We start from the raw sequence: 19,024 nt of genomic DNA, 5'->3' as shown, positions 1-19,024 counted from the left end.
CTTGTAATTGATATCCAGTCTCATAGCATTGTGGTCAGAGAAGATGCTTGATATGATTTCATTTTCCTTATTTGCTGAGGCTTGATTTGTGACTAAAGATGTGGTCCATTCTGGAGAATGTTCCATGTGCACTTGAGAAGAAGTTGTATTCTTTTGCATTTGGATGAAATGTCCTGAAGATATCAATGAGATCTATCTCATCTAATATGTCATATAAGACTTGAGTTTCCTTATTACTTTTCTGTTTTCATGATCTGCCCATTGGTGTGAGTGGGGTGTTAAAATCTCCTATTATTGTGTCACTGTCAGTTTCTCCTTTTGTGTCTGTTAGCGTTTAATTTTTTTATGTATTGAGGTGCTCCTATTTTGGATGCATGCTGCTGCTGCTGCTTCTGCTAAGTCACTTCAGTCGTGTCCGACTCTGTGCGACTCCATAGATGGCAGCCCACCAGGTTCCCCCATCCCTGGGATTCTCCAGGCAAGAACACTGGAGTGGATTGCCATTTCCTTCTCCAATGCATGTAACTGAAAAGTGAAAGTGAAGTCACTCAGTCGTGTCTGATTCTTTGCGACCCCATGGACTGCAGCCTACCAGGCTCCTCTATCCGTGGGATTTTCCAGGCAACAGTACTGGAGTGGGGTGCCATCACCTTCTCTGTTTGGATCCATAGATATTTACAATTGTTTTGTCTTCCTTTTGGATTGATCCCTTGATCATTATGTAGTGTCCTTACTTAATTCCTGTAATCTTCTTTATTTTAAGGTCTATTTTGTCTGATATGAGGATGGCTACTCCAACTTTCTTTTGCTTCCCATTTGCATGAAATATATTTTCCCATCATCTCACTTTCAGTCTATATGTGTCTTTAGGTCTCAAGTGGGTTTCTTGTAGACAGTATATATATGGGTCTTTTTAAAAATCCATTCAGCCAGTCTGTGTCTTTGGTTGAAGCATTTAATCTATTTACATTTGAAGTAATTATTGATATATATGTTCCCATTGCCATTTTCTTAATTGTTTGGGGTCGATTTTGTAGATGTTTCTACTTCCCGTGTATTTCTTGGCTATATAATTCCCTTTAACATTTGTTGTAAACCTGGTTTGGTGGTACTGAATTCTCATAACTTTTGCTTGTGTGAAAACCTTTTTATTTCTCCATCAATTTTTAAAAATTAATTAATTAATTTTAATTGGATGATAATTACTTTAAAATATTGTAGCAGTTTTTGCCATACATTGACATGAATCAGCCATGGGTGTACATTTGTTCCCCATCCTAAACTCCCTCCCACTTCCCTCCCCATCCCATCCCTTAGGGTCATCCCAGTGCACCAGCCCTGAGTACCCTGTCTTATGCATTGAACCTGGACAGGATATCTATTTCACATATGATAATATACATGTTTCAGTGCTATTCTCTCAAATCATCCCACCCTCGCCTTCTCCCACAGAGTCCAAAAGACTGTTCTTTATATCTGAGTCTCTTTTGCTGTCTTAAATATAGGGTCATCATTACCATCTTTCTAAATTCCATATATATGCATTAATATACTGTATTGATGTTTTTCTTTTGGACTTACTTCACTATATATGTCAGACTTCCCTGGTGGCTCAGATGGTAAAAGAATCTGCCTACAATGCAGGAGACCTGGGTTCGATTCCTGGGCTGGGAAGATCCCTTGGAGAAGGAAATCGCAACCCACTCAATTATTCTTGTCTGGAAAATCCCTTGGACAGAGGAAGCTGGTAGGCTACAGTGCATGGGGTTGCAGAGTCTGACACAACTGAGTGACTTCACTCACTATGTATAAGAGGCTCCAGTTTCATCCACCTCATTAGAACTGATTCAAATGCATTCTTTTTTAATAGCTTAATAATATTCCATTACTGGTAAGCTGGCAGCTTGCTCTCCACCACTGTGCTCCTGCGACCAAGCCTCCCCTGATCCTCTATCCCTGGGATGGCAGCACCCTAAGGAGTCAGCATAGGTGAGGGGGCTAAGGTTGTGGAGCCCCAGCCCTGGCTGCCCAACAGAGACCAAGCTGGAACCGCTGCCGCCCCGGATAGCCATAGCAAAAGTGAGCAGTGGCTGCGTGGGTACAAGAGTGCCAAGAGGAGTTACTCCACATTCAAGGTTAGGAGGGGCTGATGTGAGGAGATACACTTCGTCCAAGGTAAGGAGCAGTGGCTCTGCTTTGCTGGAGCAGCCATGAAGAGATACCCCATGTTCAAGGTAAGAGAAACCCAAGTAAGACGGTAGGTGTTGCGAGAGGGCATCAGAGGGCAGACACTCAAATCATAATCACAGAAAACTAGTCAGTCTGATCACATGGAACACAGCCTTGTCTAACTCAGTGAAACTAAGCCATGCCCTGTGGGGCCACCCAAGACGGGAGGGTCATGGTGGAGAGGTCTGACAGAATGTGGTCCACTGGAGAAGGGAATGGCAAACCACTTCAGTATACTTGCCTTGAGAACCCCATGAACAGTATGAAAAGGCAAAATGAAAGGATGCTGAAAGAAGAACTCCCCAGGTCAGTAGGTGCCCAATATGCTACTGGAGATCAGCGGAGAAATAACTCCAGAAAGAATGAAGGGAGGGAGTCAAAGCAAAAACAATACCCGGTTGTGGATGTGTCTGGTGATAGAAGCAAGGTCCAATGCTGTAAACAGCAATATTGCATAGGAACCTGGAATGTTACGTCCATGTACCAAGGAAAATTGGAAGTGGTCAAACAGGAGATGGCAAGAGTGAACATCGACATTCTAAGAATCAGTGAACTAAAATGGACTGGAATGGGTGAATTTAACTCAGATGACCATTATATCTACTGCTGCGGGCAGGAATCCCTTAGAAGAAATGGAGTAGCCATCATGGTCAGCAAAAGAGTCTGAAATGCAGTACTTGGATGCAATCTCAAAAATGACAGAATTGTCTCTGTTCATTTCCAAGGCAAACCATTCAATATCACAGTAATCGAAGCCTTTCCAGTCATTAATGCTGAAGAAGCTGAATTTGAACAGTTCTATGAAGACCTACAAGACCTTTTAGAACTAACACCCCCCAAAAGATGTCCTTTTCATTATAGCAGACTGGAATGCAAAAGTAGGAAGTCAAAAAACACCTGGAGTACCAGGAAATTTGGCCTTGCAATATGGAATGAAGCAGGGCAAAGGCTAACAGAGTTTTGCCAAGAGAAGGCACTGGTCATAGCAAACAGCCTCTTCCAACAACACAAGAGAAGACTCTACACATGGACATCACAAGATGGTCAACACCAAACTCAGACTGATTATATTCTTTGCAGCCAAGATGGAAAAGCTCTATACAGTCAGCAAAAACAAGACTGGGAGCTGACTGTGGCTCAGATCATGAGTTCCTTATGGCCAAATTCATACTTAAAGTAGAAGCAAGTAGGGAAAACCACTAGATCATTCAGGTATGATCTAAATCAAACTGCTTATGATTATACAGTGGAAGTGAGAAATAGATTTAAGGAAATAGATCTGATAGATAGAGTGCCTGATGAACTATGGATGGAGGTTCGTGATATTGTACAGGAGACAGGGATCCAGACAACCCCATGGAAAAAAAATGCAAAAAAGCAAATGGCTGTCTGGGGAGGCCTTACAAATAGCTGTGAAAAGAAGAGAGGTGAAAAACAAAGGAGAAAAGGAAAGATATAAGTATCTGAATGCAGACTTCCAAAGAATAGCAAGAAGAGATAAGAAAGCCTTCCTCAGTGATCAATGCAAAAAATAGAGGAAAACAATATAATGGGAAAGACTAGAAGTCTCTTCAAGAAAATTAGAGACACCACGGGAATATTTTATGCAAAGATAGGCTCGATAAAGGACAGAAATGGTATGGACCTAACAGAAGCAGAAGATATTAAGAAGAGGTGGCAAGAAAACACAAAAGAACTGTACAAAAAAGATCTTCATGACCCAGATAATCATGATGGTGTGATCACTCACCTAGAGCCAGACATCCTGGAATGTGAAGTCAAGTGGGCCTTAGAAAGCATCACTATGAACAAAGCTAGTGGAGGTGATGGAATTCCGGGTGACCTATTTCAAATCCTGCAAGATGATGCTGTCAAAGTGCTGCACTCAATATGCCAGCAGATTTGGAAAACTCAGCAGTGGCCACAGGACTGGAAAAGGTCAGTTTTCATTCCAATCCCAAAGAAAGGCAATGCCAAAGAATGCTCAAACTACCACACAATTGCACTCATCTCACACGCTAGTAAAGTAATCCTCAAAATTCTCCAAGCCAGGTTTCAGCAATAAGTGAACCACGAACTTCCAGATCTTCAAGCTGGTTTTAGAAAGGGCAGAGGAATCAGAGATCAAATTGCCAACATTTGCTGGATCATGAAAAAATGGAAGAGAGTTCCAGAAAAACATGTGTTTCTGTTTTATTGACTATGCCAAAGCCTTTGATTGTGTGGATTACACTAAACTGTGGAGAGTTATGAAAGAGATGGGAATACCAGACCACCTGATCTGCCTCTTGGGAAACCTGTATGCAGGTCAGGAAGCAACAGTCAGAACTGGACATGGAAAAACTGACTGGTTCCAAATAGGAAAAGGAGTACGTCAAGGCTGTATATTGTCACCCTGATTATTTAACTTATGTGCAGAATATATCATAAGAAATGCTGGGCTGGAAGAAGCACAAGCTGGAATCAAGACTGCCAGGAGAAATATCAATCACCTCAGATGTGCAGATGATGCCACCCTTATGGCAGAAAGTGAAGAAGAATTAAATAGCCTCTTGATGAAAGTGAAATGAGAGTGAAAAAGTTGGCTTAAAGCTCAACATTCAGAAAACGAAGATCATGGCATCTGGTCCCATCACTTCATGGGAAATAGATGGGGAAACAGTGGAAACAGTATCAGACTTATTTTGAAAGTGAAACTGATGTCGCTCAGTCGTGTCCGACTCTTTGCGACCCCATGCATTGTAGCCTACCAGGCTCCTCAGTCCATGGAATTTTCCAGGCAAGAGTACTGGAGTGGGTTGCCATTTCCTTCTCCAGGGGATCTTCCCAACCTAGGGATTGAACCCAGGTCTCCTGCACTGCAGGCAGATGCTTTACCATCTGAGCCACCAGGGAAGTCCGGGAGCTCTAAAATCACTGCAGATGGTGATTGCAGCCATGAAATTAAAAGATGCTTACTCCTTGGAAGGAAAGTTATGACCAACCTAGATAGCATATTCAAAAGCAGAGACATTACTTTGCTAACAATTGTCCATCTAGTCAAGGGTATGATTTTTCCAGTGGTCATGTATAGATGTGAGAGTTGGACTATGAAGAAAGCTGCGCACCAAAGAATTGATGCTTTTGAACTGTGGTGTTGGAGAAGACTCTTGAGAGTCCCTTGGACTGCAAGGAGATCCAACTAGTCCATTCTAAAGGAGATCAGCCCTAGGTGTTCTTTGGAAGGACTGATGCTAAAACTGAAACTTCAATACTTTGACCACCACATGCGAAGCATAGACTCATTCGAAAGAGACTCTGACACTGGGAGGGATTGGGGGCAAGAAGAGAAGGGGACAACAGAGGATGAGATGGCTGGATGGCATCACCGACTCGATGGACATGAGTTTGGGTGAACTCTGGGAGTTGGTTTAGGACAAGGAGGCCTGGTGTGCTGCAATTCATGGGGTCGCAAAGAATCAGACATGACTGAGCGACTGAACTGAACTGAATATTCCATTGTGTTTATGTATCACAGCTTTCTTATCCATTTGTCTGCTGATGGATATCTAGGTTGCTTCCATGTCCTGACTGTTGAAAACAGTGTTGTGATGAACATTGGGGAACACGTGCCTCTTTTAATTCTGATTTCCCCAGTTTGTATGCCCAGCAGTGGGATTGCTGGGTAGTATGGCAGTTCTACTTCTAGTTTTTTCAGGAACCTCCACACTGTTCTCCATAGTGGCTGTACTAGTTTGCATTCCCAACAACAGTGTAAGAGGGTTCCCTTTCCTCCACACCCTCTCCAACATTTATTTTTTGGAGGCTTTTTGATAGCAGCCATTCTGACCAGCCTGACATGGTACCTCATTGAGGTTTTGATTTGCATTTCTCTAATAATGAGTGATGTTGAGCATCTTTTCATGTGTTGTTTGTCATCTATAGGTCTTCTTTGGAGAAATGTCTGTTAAGTTCTTTCGTCCATTTTTGATTGGGTCATTTATTTTGTGGAATTGAGCTTCAGGAGTTTCTTGTATATTTTTGAGATTAATTTGTCAGTTGCTTCATTTACTATTATTTTCTCCCATTCTGAAGGCTGTCTTTTCACCTTGCATATAGTTTCCTTCATTTTGCAAAAGTTTTTTAAGTTTAATTAGGTCCCAGTTGTATATTTTTGCTTTTATTTCCATTACTCTGGGAGGTTGGTCATAGAAGATCCTGCTGTGATTTATGTGAGAGAGTGTTTTGCCTATGTTTTCCTCTGGAGTTTTATAGTTTCTGGTCTTACATTTAGATCTTTAATCCTTTTTGAGTTTATTTTTGTGTATGGTGTTAGAAAGTGTTCTAGTTTCATTCTTTTACAAATGGTTGACCACTTTTCCCAGCACCACTTGTTAAGAGATTGTTGTTTCTCCATTGTATATTCTTGCCTCCTTTGTCGAAGATAAGGTGTCCATACATGCGTGGATTTATCTCTGGGCTTTCTATTTTGTTCCATTGATGGATATTTCTGTCTTTGTGCCAGTACCATACTGTCTTGTTGACTCCAGCTTTGTAGGTTAGTCTGAAGTCAGGCAAGTTGATTCCTCCAGTTTCACTCTTCTCTGTCAAGATTGCTTTGGGCATTTGAGGTTTTTTGTATTTCTGTACAAATTGTGAAATTGTTAGTTTTAGTTCTCTGAAAAATATCGTTGGTAGCTTGACAGAGATTCCACTGAATCTATAGATTGCTTTGGGTAGTATACTCATTTTCACTATATTGATTCTTTCAATCCATGAACATGGTATATTTCTCCATCTATTTGTGTCCTCTATTTCAGCAGTGTTTTATAGTTTTTTATATATAGGTGTTTTGTTTCTTTAGGTAGATTTATTTCTAGGTATTTTATTCTTTTCGTTGCAATGATGAATGGAATTGTTTCCTTAATTTCTGTTTCTGTTATCTCATTGTTAGTATAGAAGAATGCAAGTGATTTATGTGTATTAATTTTACATCCTCCACCTTTACTATATTCATTAATTAGCTCTAGTAATTATCTGGTGGAGTCTTTAGGGGTTTCTATATAGAGGATCATATCATCTGCAAATAGTGAGTGTTTTACTTCTTCTTTTCCAATCTGGATTCCTTTTATTTCTTTTTCTTCTCTGATTCCTGTGGCTAAAACTTCCAAAACTATGTTGAATAGTAGTGCTGAGAGTGGGCACCCTTGTCTTGTTTCTGACTTTAGGGGAAATGCTTTTAACTTTTCACCATTGAGGATAATGTTTGCTGTGGGTTTATCATATATGGCTTTTATTATGTTAAGGTATGTTCCTTCTATTCCTGCTTTCTTGAGGGTTTTTTCTTTTTATCATAAATGGATATTGAATTTTGCCAAAGGCTTTCTCTGCATCTATTGAGATAATCATATGGTTTTTAATCATTCAATTTGTTAATGTGGTGTATCACATTGATTGATTTGCAAATATTGAAGAATCCTTGCATCACAGGGATGAAACCTATTTGGTCATGATGTATGATCTTTCTTATATGTTGTTGGATACTGTTTGCTAGACTTTTGTTAGGGATTTTTGCATCTATGTTCATCAGTGATATTGGCCTGTAGTTTTCTTTTTTTGTGGCATCTTTGTCAGGTTTTGGTATGAGGGTGATGGTGGCCTTATAGAATGAGTTTGGAAGTTTACCTTCCTCTGTAACTTTCTGGAAGACTTTGAGTAGGATAGGTGTTAGAAAGTGTAAGTGAAAATGAAATTGAAGTCGCTTAGTCATATCCGACTCTTTGCGACCCCATGCGCTGTAGCCTACCAGGCTCCTCAGTCCATGGAATTTTCCAGGCGAGAGTTAGCTCTTCTCTAAATTTTTGGTAGAATTCAGCTGTGAAGCTGTCTGGTCCTGGGCTTTTGTTTGTTAGAAGATTTCTGATTACAGTTTTGATTTCTGTGCTTGTGATGAGTCTAAGATTTTCTATTTCTTCCTGGTTCAGTTTTGGAAAGTTATACTTTTCTAAGAATTTGTCAGTTTCTTCAAAGTTGTCCATTTTATTGGCATACAGTTGCTGATAGTAGTCTCTTATGATCTGTTGCATTTCTATGTTGTCTGTTGTGATTTCTCCATTTTTCTTTCTAAGTTTGTTGCTTTGATTCTTCTTCCTTGTTTTCTGGATAAGTCTGGCTAATGGTTTGCCAATTTTACTTATCTTCTTAAAGAACCAGCTTTTGCCTTTGTTTTTTGCTATGGTCTCCTTTTTTCTTTTTCATTTATTTCTGCCCTCATTTTTATTATTTCTTTCCTTCTAGTAACCCTGGGGTTCTTCATTTCTTCTTTTTATAGTTGATTTAGGTGTAGAATTAGGTTATTTATATGATTTTTATCTTGTTCCTTGAGGTAAGCTTGTATTGCTCTGAATCTTCCCCTTAGCACTGCTTTTTACTGAATCCCATAGGTTTTGGATTGTCGTGTTTTCATTTTCATTTATTTCAATGCATAGTTTGATTTCTTTTTTGATTTCTTCTGTGATTTGTTGGTTATTCAGAAGCATGTTGTTTAGCCTCCATATGTTTGTAAATAGTTTTTTTTTTTTTTCATGTAGTTGACATCTAATCTTACCACATTGTGATCAGAAAAGAGGCTGGAAATGATTTCTGTTTTTTTTAAATTTATGAAGACTAGATTTATGGCCCATGATGTGATCTATCCTGGTGAATGTTCCATTTGCACGTGAGAAAAAGGTGAAATCCATTGTTTTGGGGTTGAAATTTCCTATAGATATCAATTAGGTCTAAGTGGTTCATTGTATAGCTTAAAGTTTGTGTTTTCTTGTTAATTTTCTGTTTAGTCGATCTATCTGTACATGTGAGTGGGGTATTAAAGTCTTCCACTACTATTGTGTTACTGTTATTTTCCCCTTTCCCGTGTTAGCATTTGCCTTTCATATTGCAGTGCTCCTATGTTGGGTATGTATATATTTATAAATTTTATATCTTCTTCCTAGAGTGATCCTTTGATCATCATGTAGTGTCCTTTGTCTCTTTTCACAGCCTTTATTTCAAAGTATATTTTATCTGATATGAGTATTGTTACTCCTGCTTTCTTTTGGCCTCCATTTGTGTGAAACATCTTTTCCCAGGCCTTCACTTTCAGTCTGTATGTGTCCCTAGGTTTGAGGTCAGTCTCTTGTAGACAGCATATATAGGGGTCTTGTTTTTGTATCCTTTCAGCCAATCTTTGTCTTTTGGTTGGGGCATTCAACCCATTTACATTTAAGGTAATTATTGATAAGTATAATCCCATTGCCATTTACTTTGTTGTTTGGGGTTCGAGTTTATACACCTTTTCTGTGTTTTCTGTCTAGAGAAGATCCTTTAGCATTTGTTGAAGAGCTGGTTTGGTGGTGCTGAATTTTCTCAGCTTTTTGCACTTTTGCTTGTCTCTAAAGCTTTTGATTTCTCTTCATATTTGAATGAGATCCTTGCTGGGTACAGTAATCTGGGTTGTAGGTTCTTCTCTTTCATCACATTAAGTATGTCCTGCCATTCCCTTCTAGCCTGGAGTTTCTATTGAAAGATCAGCTGTTATCCTTATGGGAATCCCTTGGTGTGTTATTTGTTGCTTTTCCCTTGCTGCTTTTAATAGTTGCTGTTTGTGTTTCATCTTTTTAAATTTTATTAATAAATTTCTTTGGTGTTTTGCTTTGGGTTTATCCTGTTTGGGACTCTCTGGGTTTCTTGGGCTTGGGTGGCTTCTTGCTTCTCCATTTTAGGGAAGTTTTCAACTATTTTCTCCTCAAGTAGTTTCTCATGGCCTGTCTTTTTGTCTTCTCCTGGGACTCCTATGATTCAAATTTTGGGACGTTTAACATTGTCCCAGAAATCTCTCAGGTTGTCTTCATTTCTTTTTATTCTTTTTTCCTCTGTGCTTCATTTATTTCCACCATTCTATCTTCCACCTCACTTATCCTATCTTCTGCCTCAGTTATTCTGTTGTTTCCCTCCAGAGTGCTTTTGATTTCAGTTATTGTGTTATTCATTATTTATTGACTCTTTTATTTCTTCTAGGTCCTTATTAAACATTTCTTGCATCTTCTAAATCCTTGTTTTCAGACTATTTATCTGTAACTCCATTTCGTTTTGAAGATTTTGGATCATTTTTATTATCATTATTCTTAATTGTTTTTCAGGGAGACTCACTATCTCCTCCTCTTTTGTTTGGTTTATTGGGCATTTGTCATGTTTCTTTACCTGCTGAATATTTCTCTGTCTTTTCATCTTGTTTAGATTGCTGTGTTTGGGGTGGCCTTTCTGTATGCTGGAAGTCTGTGGTTCCTCTTTATTGTGGAGGTTACTTCCTGTGAGTGGGGTTGGACGAGTGGCTTGCCAAGTTTTCCTGGTTAGGGGAGACTGCATCGGTGTTCTGGTGGGTGGAGCTGAATCTCTTCTCTATGGAGTGCAGTGAAGTGTCCACTAGTGAGTTTTTATGTGTCTATGGGTTTGGTGTGTCTTTTGGCTGCCTGTATTTTAATATTGAGAGTTATGTTCCCGGATTGTTGGAGAATTAGCTTGGTATGTCTTGCTCTGAAACTCGTTGGCTCTTGGGTGTAGCTTGGTTCCAGTGTAAGTATGAGGCTTTTGGATTAGCTCTTGTTGATTCCCTGGTGTCTGGAGTTTTCTGGTGTTCTCAAGTTTTTGATTTAAGCCTCCTGCCTCTGGCTTTCAGTCTTATTCTTAGAGTAGCCTCTAGACTTCTCCATCCATACAGCACTGATGATAAAACATCTCCTTTAGAAGAGAATGGGCTGCCTTTCTGGGTGCCTGTTGTCCTTTGCCAGCATTCAGAAGTGGTTTTGTGGAATTCGCTCAGGGTTCATATGATCTTTTGATGATTTTGTGGGAGAGAAAGTGATCTCCCCATCCTATTCCTCTGCCATCTTAGGACTGCCCCTGGATGGGATCCATAGCACAATGGAGATGACAAAGGGAAGATTAGTGAACTTGAAAATAGAGTAATAGAGACTATATATAATCCAACCTTTGGGGCTTCCTTGGTAGCTCAGCTGGAAAAGAATCCGCCTGCAATGCTGGAGACCCTGGTTCGATTCCTGTGTCAGGAAGATCTGCCAGAAAAGGGATAGGCTAACCACTCCAGTATTCTTGGGCTTCCCTGGTGGCTCAACTGGTAAAGAATATGCCTGTAATGAGGGAGATCTGCCTGGGAGGGAGAGGATCAGCTCTTCCCAGCCACGCCCACTGGTGCTGCAGCCTGGAGCCTTTCCATCAATTTTGAATGAGATCCTTGCCAGGTACTATAATCTTGGTTGTATACTTTTCCATTTCAATACTTTAAATATATCCTGCCATTCCCTTCTGGCCTGCAAAGTTTCTCTTGAAAGACCAGCTATTAAGCATATGGGGTTTCCCTTGTATGTTACTTGTTGTTTCTCCCTTGCTGCATTTAATATTCTGTGTGTTTAGTCTTTGTCAGTTTGACTAATATGTGTTTTGGCATGTTTCTCCTTGGGTTTATCCTGTATGGGACCCTTTGTGCCTCTTTGACTTAATTGACTATTTTCTTTTCTATGTTGGGGAAATTTTCAACTATAATCTCTTCAAAAATTTTCTCATACCATTTCTTCTTCTGGGATCCCTATAATTCTAATGTTGGTATTTGATATTGTCCCAGAAATTTCTGAGACTATCCTCAGATCTTTTCATTCTTTTTACTTTATTCTGCTTTTCAGAGGTTATTTCCACCATTTTGTCTTCGAGCTCATCGATTCATTTTTCTGCTTCAGATATTCTGCTATTGATTCCTTATATTTTTAATTTCCGTAGTATTGTTTTTTGTCTCTGTGTGTTTATTCTTTAATTCGTCTAGGTCTTTATTAATTGATTCTTGCATTTTCTCCATTCTGTCTTCAAGGTTTTTGATCATCTTTACTACCATTATTCTGAATTATGTTTCAGGTAGTTTGCCTATTTCCTCTTCATTTATTTGGACTTCTGTGTTTCTAGTTTGTTCCTTCATTGTGTAGTATTTCTCTGCCTTTTCATTATTATTTTTTTTTAACTTATTGTGTTTGAGGTCTCCTTTTCCCAGGCTTTGGGATTGATTTCTTTCTTCCTTTTTGTTTCTGTCCTCCTAAGGTTGGTCCAGTGGTTTGTGTAAGCTTCATATAGGGTGATATTGTGCTGAATTTTTGTTTGTATTTTTTTCCTGTGATGGACAAGGCTGAGTGAGGTGGTAATACTGTTTGCTGCTGATTGGGTTTGTATTTTTATTTTGTTATTTAGATGAGGCATCCTGCACAGGGTGCTACTGCTGGTGGAGTGATTCTTGGTCTTGTATTCAAGTGGTTTCCTTTGTGTGAGTTCTCACTATTTGATACTCCCTCGTGTTAGTTCTCTGGTAGTCTAGGGTCTTGGAGTCAGTGCTCCCACTCCCAAAGTTCAGGGCTTGATCTCTCTCCAAAGACCAGCCTATGTCCAATCTACCAAGAGGAATTTCACCTGAAATGAAAGGGCCTTTACTTGAGTTCCAAAAGCCAGTGTGCAAGAACACAATGGAGATATGTGACTCAGTGGAACCTTGGTATTGCCTGCCATGTGGACAGGCCTCCTTGGATTGCAACAGATGATTAGAAGGTCTGTCCTTGGCAGTGGTCAGCAGAACTCTTATAGAATTTTTAGTGATGGCATTCTGGCCAGTGTGTGGTGATGCCTCATTGTAGTTTTTATTTGCATTTCTCTAATAATTAGTGATGTTGAGCATCTTTTCATGTGTCCATTGGCCTATGTGCCTATTGGTATATTTTCTTTGGAGAAATGTCTATTGAGGTCTTCTGTTTTTTGATGGGATTGCTTGTTGTTTTGTTATTGATTGTATGAGCTATTTTTATATTTTGAGTATTAAGCCTTTGTCCCATCATTTGCAGATATTTCCTTCTAGTTCACATTTTGGCTTTTCATTTTTGTTTATGGTTTCCTTTGTGGTGCAAAAGCTTATAAGTTTGATTAGGTCCCATTTGTTTATTTTTGCTTTTACTTCTATTGCCTTGGGAGACTGACCTAAGAAAACAATGGTATGACTTATGTCAGAGAATTTTTTGCCTATCTTCTCATCTAGGAGTTGTATGGTATCATGACCTGTATCTAAGTCTTTAAGCCATTTTGAGTTTACTTTTGTGTGTAGTGTGAGGGAGTATTCTAATTTCATTCTTTTACATGTAGCTGTCCAGCTTTTCCAGCACCACTTGCTGAAGAGACTGTCTTTTCTCCATTGTGTAGTCTTTCCTCCTTGTTGAAGACGTTGAACGTAAGTATGAGGGTTTACTTCTGGGCTCTCTATTCTATTCCATTGAGTATAAATACTGTTCCATTACATACCATACTATTTGACTATTTACTATTGATCAAGGTCCAGATTCTGTGACTTAATGTTAACAAGGCACAAATGGTTTTTGCCAAGTATAGATGCAAATTATGTGTGTTCAAAGAAAAGGTAATCACAAAGATTACAGTTTTATTGCTCTATAGGACACTAACCATTTCTGGATTTAACACTGCAAACTTATTTCAGCATTCCTTTCCTTTCCTGACTATATAATTATCTGTTCCTCTAGTGCTTCTGGAACCAGATTTGTAATGCTGCTTGTTCCCTTGTTAATGATATACACTCACTATATATTTTCTGTGTCATGTTTCTAGCTTTTTAAAAGTTATACTTTAGCAGAGCCCACTGACATTCCTGCATTCTAACTCTTCTGAGAAGGCAAGACCAGTGGGTCTCCTCTAGCACACACGACCCTTTCTTCTGTGTCCCAAACAAAAGCTGTTTTAGGAAGACCCCAAATAAGACCAAAGCCCCAGACCCAACCTTCTGTGGGGCTGCTTGAGGATACCTTGCTTCCTCCACAGTCAATACACAGCTCACTCACCTTCATAGGTGGGGGCTGCTGCCTGAAGGTGGCTGTCTGTCGAGTGTCCTGCTTCCTAGCCACTTGGAGTTGTTGGGCGGCAGCGGCTGCAGCGGCCAAGGATTCAGGGATCGGGGGCTCCTGAGGCTCTGTCTGCCACTCTGCTTTCTGTTTCTCAAAGTAACTTTGGAGAAAAGAAACACTAGCTGGATCATTCTGAAAGCAAGGATAATCTTACCCCTCTTAAGGACTCCATGCTACAGAATAAAGAGGGTTGGGCTGTGGCTCACTGTAAAAAGTTCCTGCACCCTCTCCAGCACAAGGTTCTTCTCCATGCATACTAGGCCCACTGTCTGTTGGGAAAGGTAATCTTCCTGCTCCCTGGCTCTGACAGACTCAGGAAAATCAAGAAATCACAGGGCTATCTAAGTTCTCAAAGGGCATTTGCCTACCCTCCATCCCAAGTTCCTCTGCAGCATTCCTATTAAGTGTCCTCAGGCCTCTGCTGACATACCTGTAGGAATAAGAAGCTCATCACTTCCACAGGCAACCTGCTCTACCTTAAGGAAGTTTGCTTCCTTCTACTGAATTGAACTCTATGTCTCTTTAAAGTAAGCCTAATTCTTAACTCTGAATCTTAAGATAAAATTCTAAGCTAGTCACTGGAGGCCAGGAAAGCTCACCCTTCTGTATTTTCAAAGGTTTCTGGACACCTCTTATAGACCTTGACTTGACTTCTAGATCTTAAGAGTCACAGACACACAGACACATAAAGTCATAGACATAGTCCTATATTCTCAAAACTGCACAAAGAACTTTGAATGCCATCTTGTAATTCTAGTTTAATCATCTAACAGCCCAACACAGAGACTTACCCAAGGTAATGCAATAAGTCAGCCACTGACTGGCCTGGGGCTATGACAGGCTTTATGTGTCTATATATACATATGTGCATGTGCACGCACATGTGTGTGTGTTGCAGGGACAGGAAGCAGGCAGCTTACTCCAAGGAGAGCTTCTCCTCCTCTTCACATAGGTCAGGGAGCCTCTGCAAGCCCAGAGTCATGCGCAGGGCATCCACATGTTCCTTCAGTGGCTTATACTCATCATGTAGCCGCCGGGTAGACTCTAGCAGCTTGTTTAGGTCATTCTCAGACTGTTTGATAGTGTTTTCCATCTGGAACACAGAATGAGGTGGGCACACAGAAAAAACTCCAAGATTCTCAGTGAGACTCTACAGCTGAGTGGTTAAAAGCACAGGCTCCAGAGCCAGACCAATCTATGATCAACTCCTCAACCCACCACATATTATTTGTGACTCTTGTCAAGCTTCAGTTTCTTCATCTATGTAATGGTGATAATAATAGTACCTACCTCATATAATTTTGGTGAAGATTAAATGACTGAATTAATATAAGTTCTAAGTATAGGGGCTATCACAGAGTAAAGGCTCAGTTTTGTTTGTTGGTGTTTAGTTGCTATGTCGTGTCCAACTCTTTGCTACCCTATGGACTGTAGCCCACCAGGCTCCTCTGTCCATGGGATTTCCCAGGCAAAAATACTGGAGTGGGTTGCCATTTCCTTCTCCAGAGGATCTTCCTGACCCTGGGATCATACCCACACCTCCTGCATTGGCAGGCAGATTCTTTACTGCTGAGACACCAGGGAAGCCCCCGAAAGCTCAATAAAATGATAATTATTATTCAAATATAGGATGTTAAAGGTGGAATGCTCATTACACACACCACCACCATTTTACAGGTCAGAGAACTGAGACTCAGAGAGAAGGAACTTCCTCAGAGAAATGCTTCTTAGGAACAAAGTCTAGAAAAAGCCTCAGGGCTTCTGTCTCCTAGGCCAGTGGCCCTTCTTCTAGATCAGTGTTTCCCAAAATGCAGTTACCAGATAAGCAGCATCAGGTGGGAACTCATTAGGAATGCAAGTTCTCAGGTACCATCCCCAGATAAAAGCAATCAGAGATTCTGGGGTGGGGTCCAACAATCTGTGTTTTAATAGAACCTCTAGATGACTTATGAGGCATGTTCAAGTTTGAGATCCACTGGTCCAGATTTTCAGCCCCTTTGTGACTCATATCTTGTTTTTTCTCTATCCTTGGTTAGCTGGTAGCAGAACTACCAAATCTTAATAAGACTCTCATATCCTGTGATCTCGTGACACAGAAAATCCCAAGTAACTATTATCCAAATTGCATTCATATTTTCTTTAAGATCCTAGGCCTGGCAATATCAGGAAATAAATATTGCCAGATAAATGAGTTTCCGAAGTATGGAAACTTAGCTCCTTCAAATGTAATTTAAAAACAAAACTATTTCTCATTATCATAGGCTCTAAGAGTTGGAAAGAGCCTTACCGATCAGCACCTCCAATCTCCCTCCTGGTGAAGAAATCACCAATACCATTGCCCAGATAGGTGATCATCCAGACTGTGCTTTAATAACTCTAAAAAGTGGGAAACCTATCACCTTAGCAGGCATTTCATTCCCCACATTCTAAGAGTCTCCATAAAAGAGACTCAAATGAGGGAGCCCCAGCTTGATAGGCTGGCAAAGATGATTTGTTTGGCATAGTTGAAAGCTTTGGAGCCCTAAATTTAAGTTAGACCCCAGAGGCATCTGCGTGCTCAGTCCCCCCACCCAACCCCATCACCAGAGGCATCTGCCTGCTCTGCTTTTCCCCAAGGCTAGCTCTCAACTCCCAGAATCAGAGCACATCAGAGCTGAATAAGACCTCAGAAGTGGCTGAATCCCTCTCATGGCACAGAGAGGGAAAATGAGGCCCAGAGAGAAGGAACTTATCCAGTGATACATAGTCAATCAGTGACAGAACCAGGGCTGGATCTCAGAACTCCTAGATTCTTCCATTTCACCATAGCCTGATGTCTACTCCCCTAAGCTGGCCACAGACACATCTTGAGGAGAGGTCACAGCACTCACTACAGCCTATTCCTCTGCAAAGTGCCCAAAAATAGGCTTCAGGCAGCCAGCCACATACCACATTGATATCAGCGTGGATGAGTCGGAGTTCCTCCACATGGGCCATCTTCTCCTGTAGCAGGAGGTCCATCTCCTGCTTGTATTCCTTCAGGTGCCTCTCCTCTGATTCAAGGGCCTCAAACTCAGCCTTCAAACGGGTTTTGATCTTTTCCATCTGCAGGGTCTTGTTTCTGCAGTCCCCCAAATGGAGGAAACAGATCAGCAGGAGGAGGAAGGAAAGGGGGAATGGAGTACAGAGTTAGGCCCTGAGCCAGGGCTATCTTGTTAAGTCATCTTTCTAAGTTTCCCTCTCTTTAGGCAGAAGCAACCTGAAGATATGCCCACAAAGGTAGGGGGATTCTTCTAACATAAAAGCTCAGTGAGTCTCAAATGTGGGTAATTGAGTTCCTTGATGGAACATTTGCAATTGTGGGTCAGGTTTTAGCTGTTAGATTGATTCAAGGGAGAGTACCACTAGCATTTAGTGGACATGAGACAGAAATGCTAAACAGTCCCAATGAACAATAAAGTCTCATAACACATATCCAGAAAAAAAAAAACCCTCTAGATAAGCACTACCCAATACATTTTCTACGATGGAGGAAATCTTCTGTACCTATGCTTTATAAGACAGTAGACACCAGGCACATGTAGCTTTGTTATTGTTCAGTCCCTTGGCCATGCCTGACACCTTATGTATGACCCCATGGACTGCAGGATGCCAGGTTTCCATCTTCTTCACTATTTCCCGGAGATTGCTCAAACTCATGTCTATTGAATCAGTGATGCCATCCAACCATCTCATCCTCTCTTGTCCCCTTCTCCTCCTGCCTTCAATCTTTACCAGCATCAGGGTCTTTTCCAAAGAGTAAGATTGCATTAGGTGGCCACAGTATTGGAGCTTCAGCTTCACCATCAGTCCTTGCAATGAATATTCAAGGTTGATTTCCTTTAGGATTGACTGGTTTAATCTCCTTGCAGTCAAAGTAATGCTCAAGAGTCTTCTCCAACACCACAGTTCAAAAGCATCAATTCTTCAGTGCTCAGCTTTCTTTATATTCCAAATCTCACATCCATACATGACTACTGGAAAACCATAGCTTTGACTATATGGATACTTGCTGGCAAAGTAATGTCTCTACTTTTTAATACACTGACTAGGTTTGTCATAGCTTTCCTTCTAAAAGGCAAGTGTCATTTAATTTCATGGCTCCAGTCACCATCCACAGTGATTTTGGAGCCCAAGTAAATAAAACCTGCCACTGCTTCCACTTCTCTCCCTTCTATATGCTATGAAGTGGCAGATGCCATGACCTTAGTTTTATGAATGTTGAGTTTTTAGCCAGCATTTTCATTTTCCTCTTTCACTTTCAGCAAGAAGCTCTTTAGTTCTTCTTTGCTTTCTGCCATTAGGGTGGTGTCATCTGCATATCTGAGGTTGTTGGTATTTCTCCTGGAAATCTTGACTCCAGCTTGAGCTTCATTCAATCTGGCATCTCCCATGACATAATCTGCATGTGAGTTAAATAAGCAGGGTGACAACATACAGCCTTGACCTACTCCTTGCCCAATCTGGAACCAGTCCATTGTTCCATGTCCAGTTCTAACTGTTGTCTCTTCTCCTCACACAGGTTTCTCAGGAGGCAGGTAAGGTGGCCTAGTATTCCCATCCTTTTAAGGATTTTCCACAGTTTCTTGTGATCTACACGGTCAAAGACTTTAGCATAGTCAATGAAGCAAATGTAGATGTTATTTTCTGGAATTACCCTGCTTTTTCTATGGCCCATCAGATGTTGGTAAGTTGATCTCTGGTTCCTCTGCCTTTTCTAAATTCAGCTTGTACATCTGGAAGTTCTTTGTTGATGTACTGTTGAAAGGATTTTGAACATTGCCTTGCTAGCATGTGAAATGAGT

At 40.6% G+C, this 19,024-nt stretch overlaps 1 protein-coding gene across 3 annotated transcripts in view; it reads right to left on the bottom strand.

Moving 5' to 3' along the window:
- Positions 1–19,024, bottom strand: part of ZC4H2 (zinc finger C4H2-type containing) — a 76,596-nt gene that overhangs the window by 8,973 nt on the left and 48,599 nt on the right. For 2 of the 3 annotated variants that reach the window (XM_040266111.1, XM_040266112.1), the window contains exons 2-4: positions 17,130–17,301; positions 15,122–15,294; positions 14,139–14,301 (exon numbers count right to left, since the gene is read on the bottom strand). In XM_040266111.1, coding sequence (XP_040122045.1) covers positions 14,139–14,301; positions 15,122–15,294; positions 17,130–17,301 — 508 coding nt within the window. The remainder of the gene's footprint in view (positions 1–14,138; positions 14,302–15,121; positions 15,295–17,129; positions 17,302–19,024) is intronic. The other variant, XM_040266113.1, reaches the window with a different exon arrangement.

This window comes from Oryx dammah, unplaced genomic scaffold (assembly GCF_014754425.2).
Source record: "Oryx dammah isolate SB20612 unplaced genomic scaffold, SCBI_Odam_1.1 HiC_scaffold_23, whole genome shotgun sequence".
Lineage (NCBI taxonomy): Eukaryota > Metazoa > Chordata > Mammalia > Artiodactyla > Bovidae > Oryx > Oryx dammah.
This window is presented reverse-complemented; position numbering and strand designations above follow the sequence as displayed.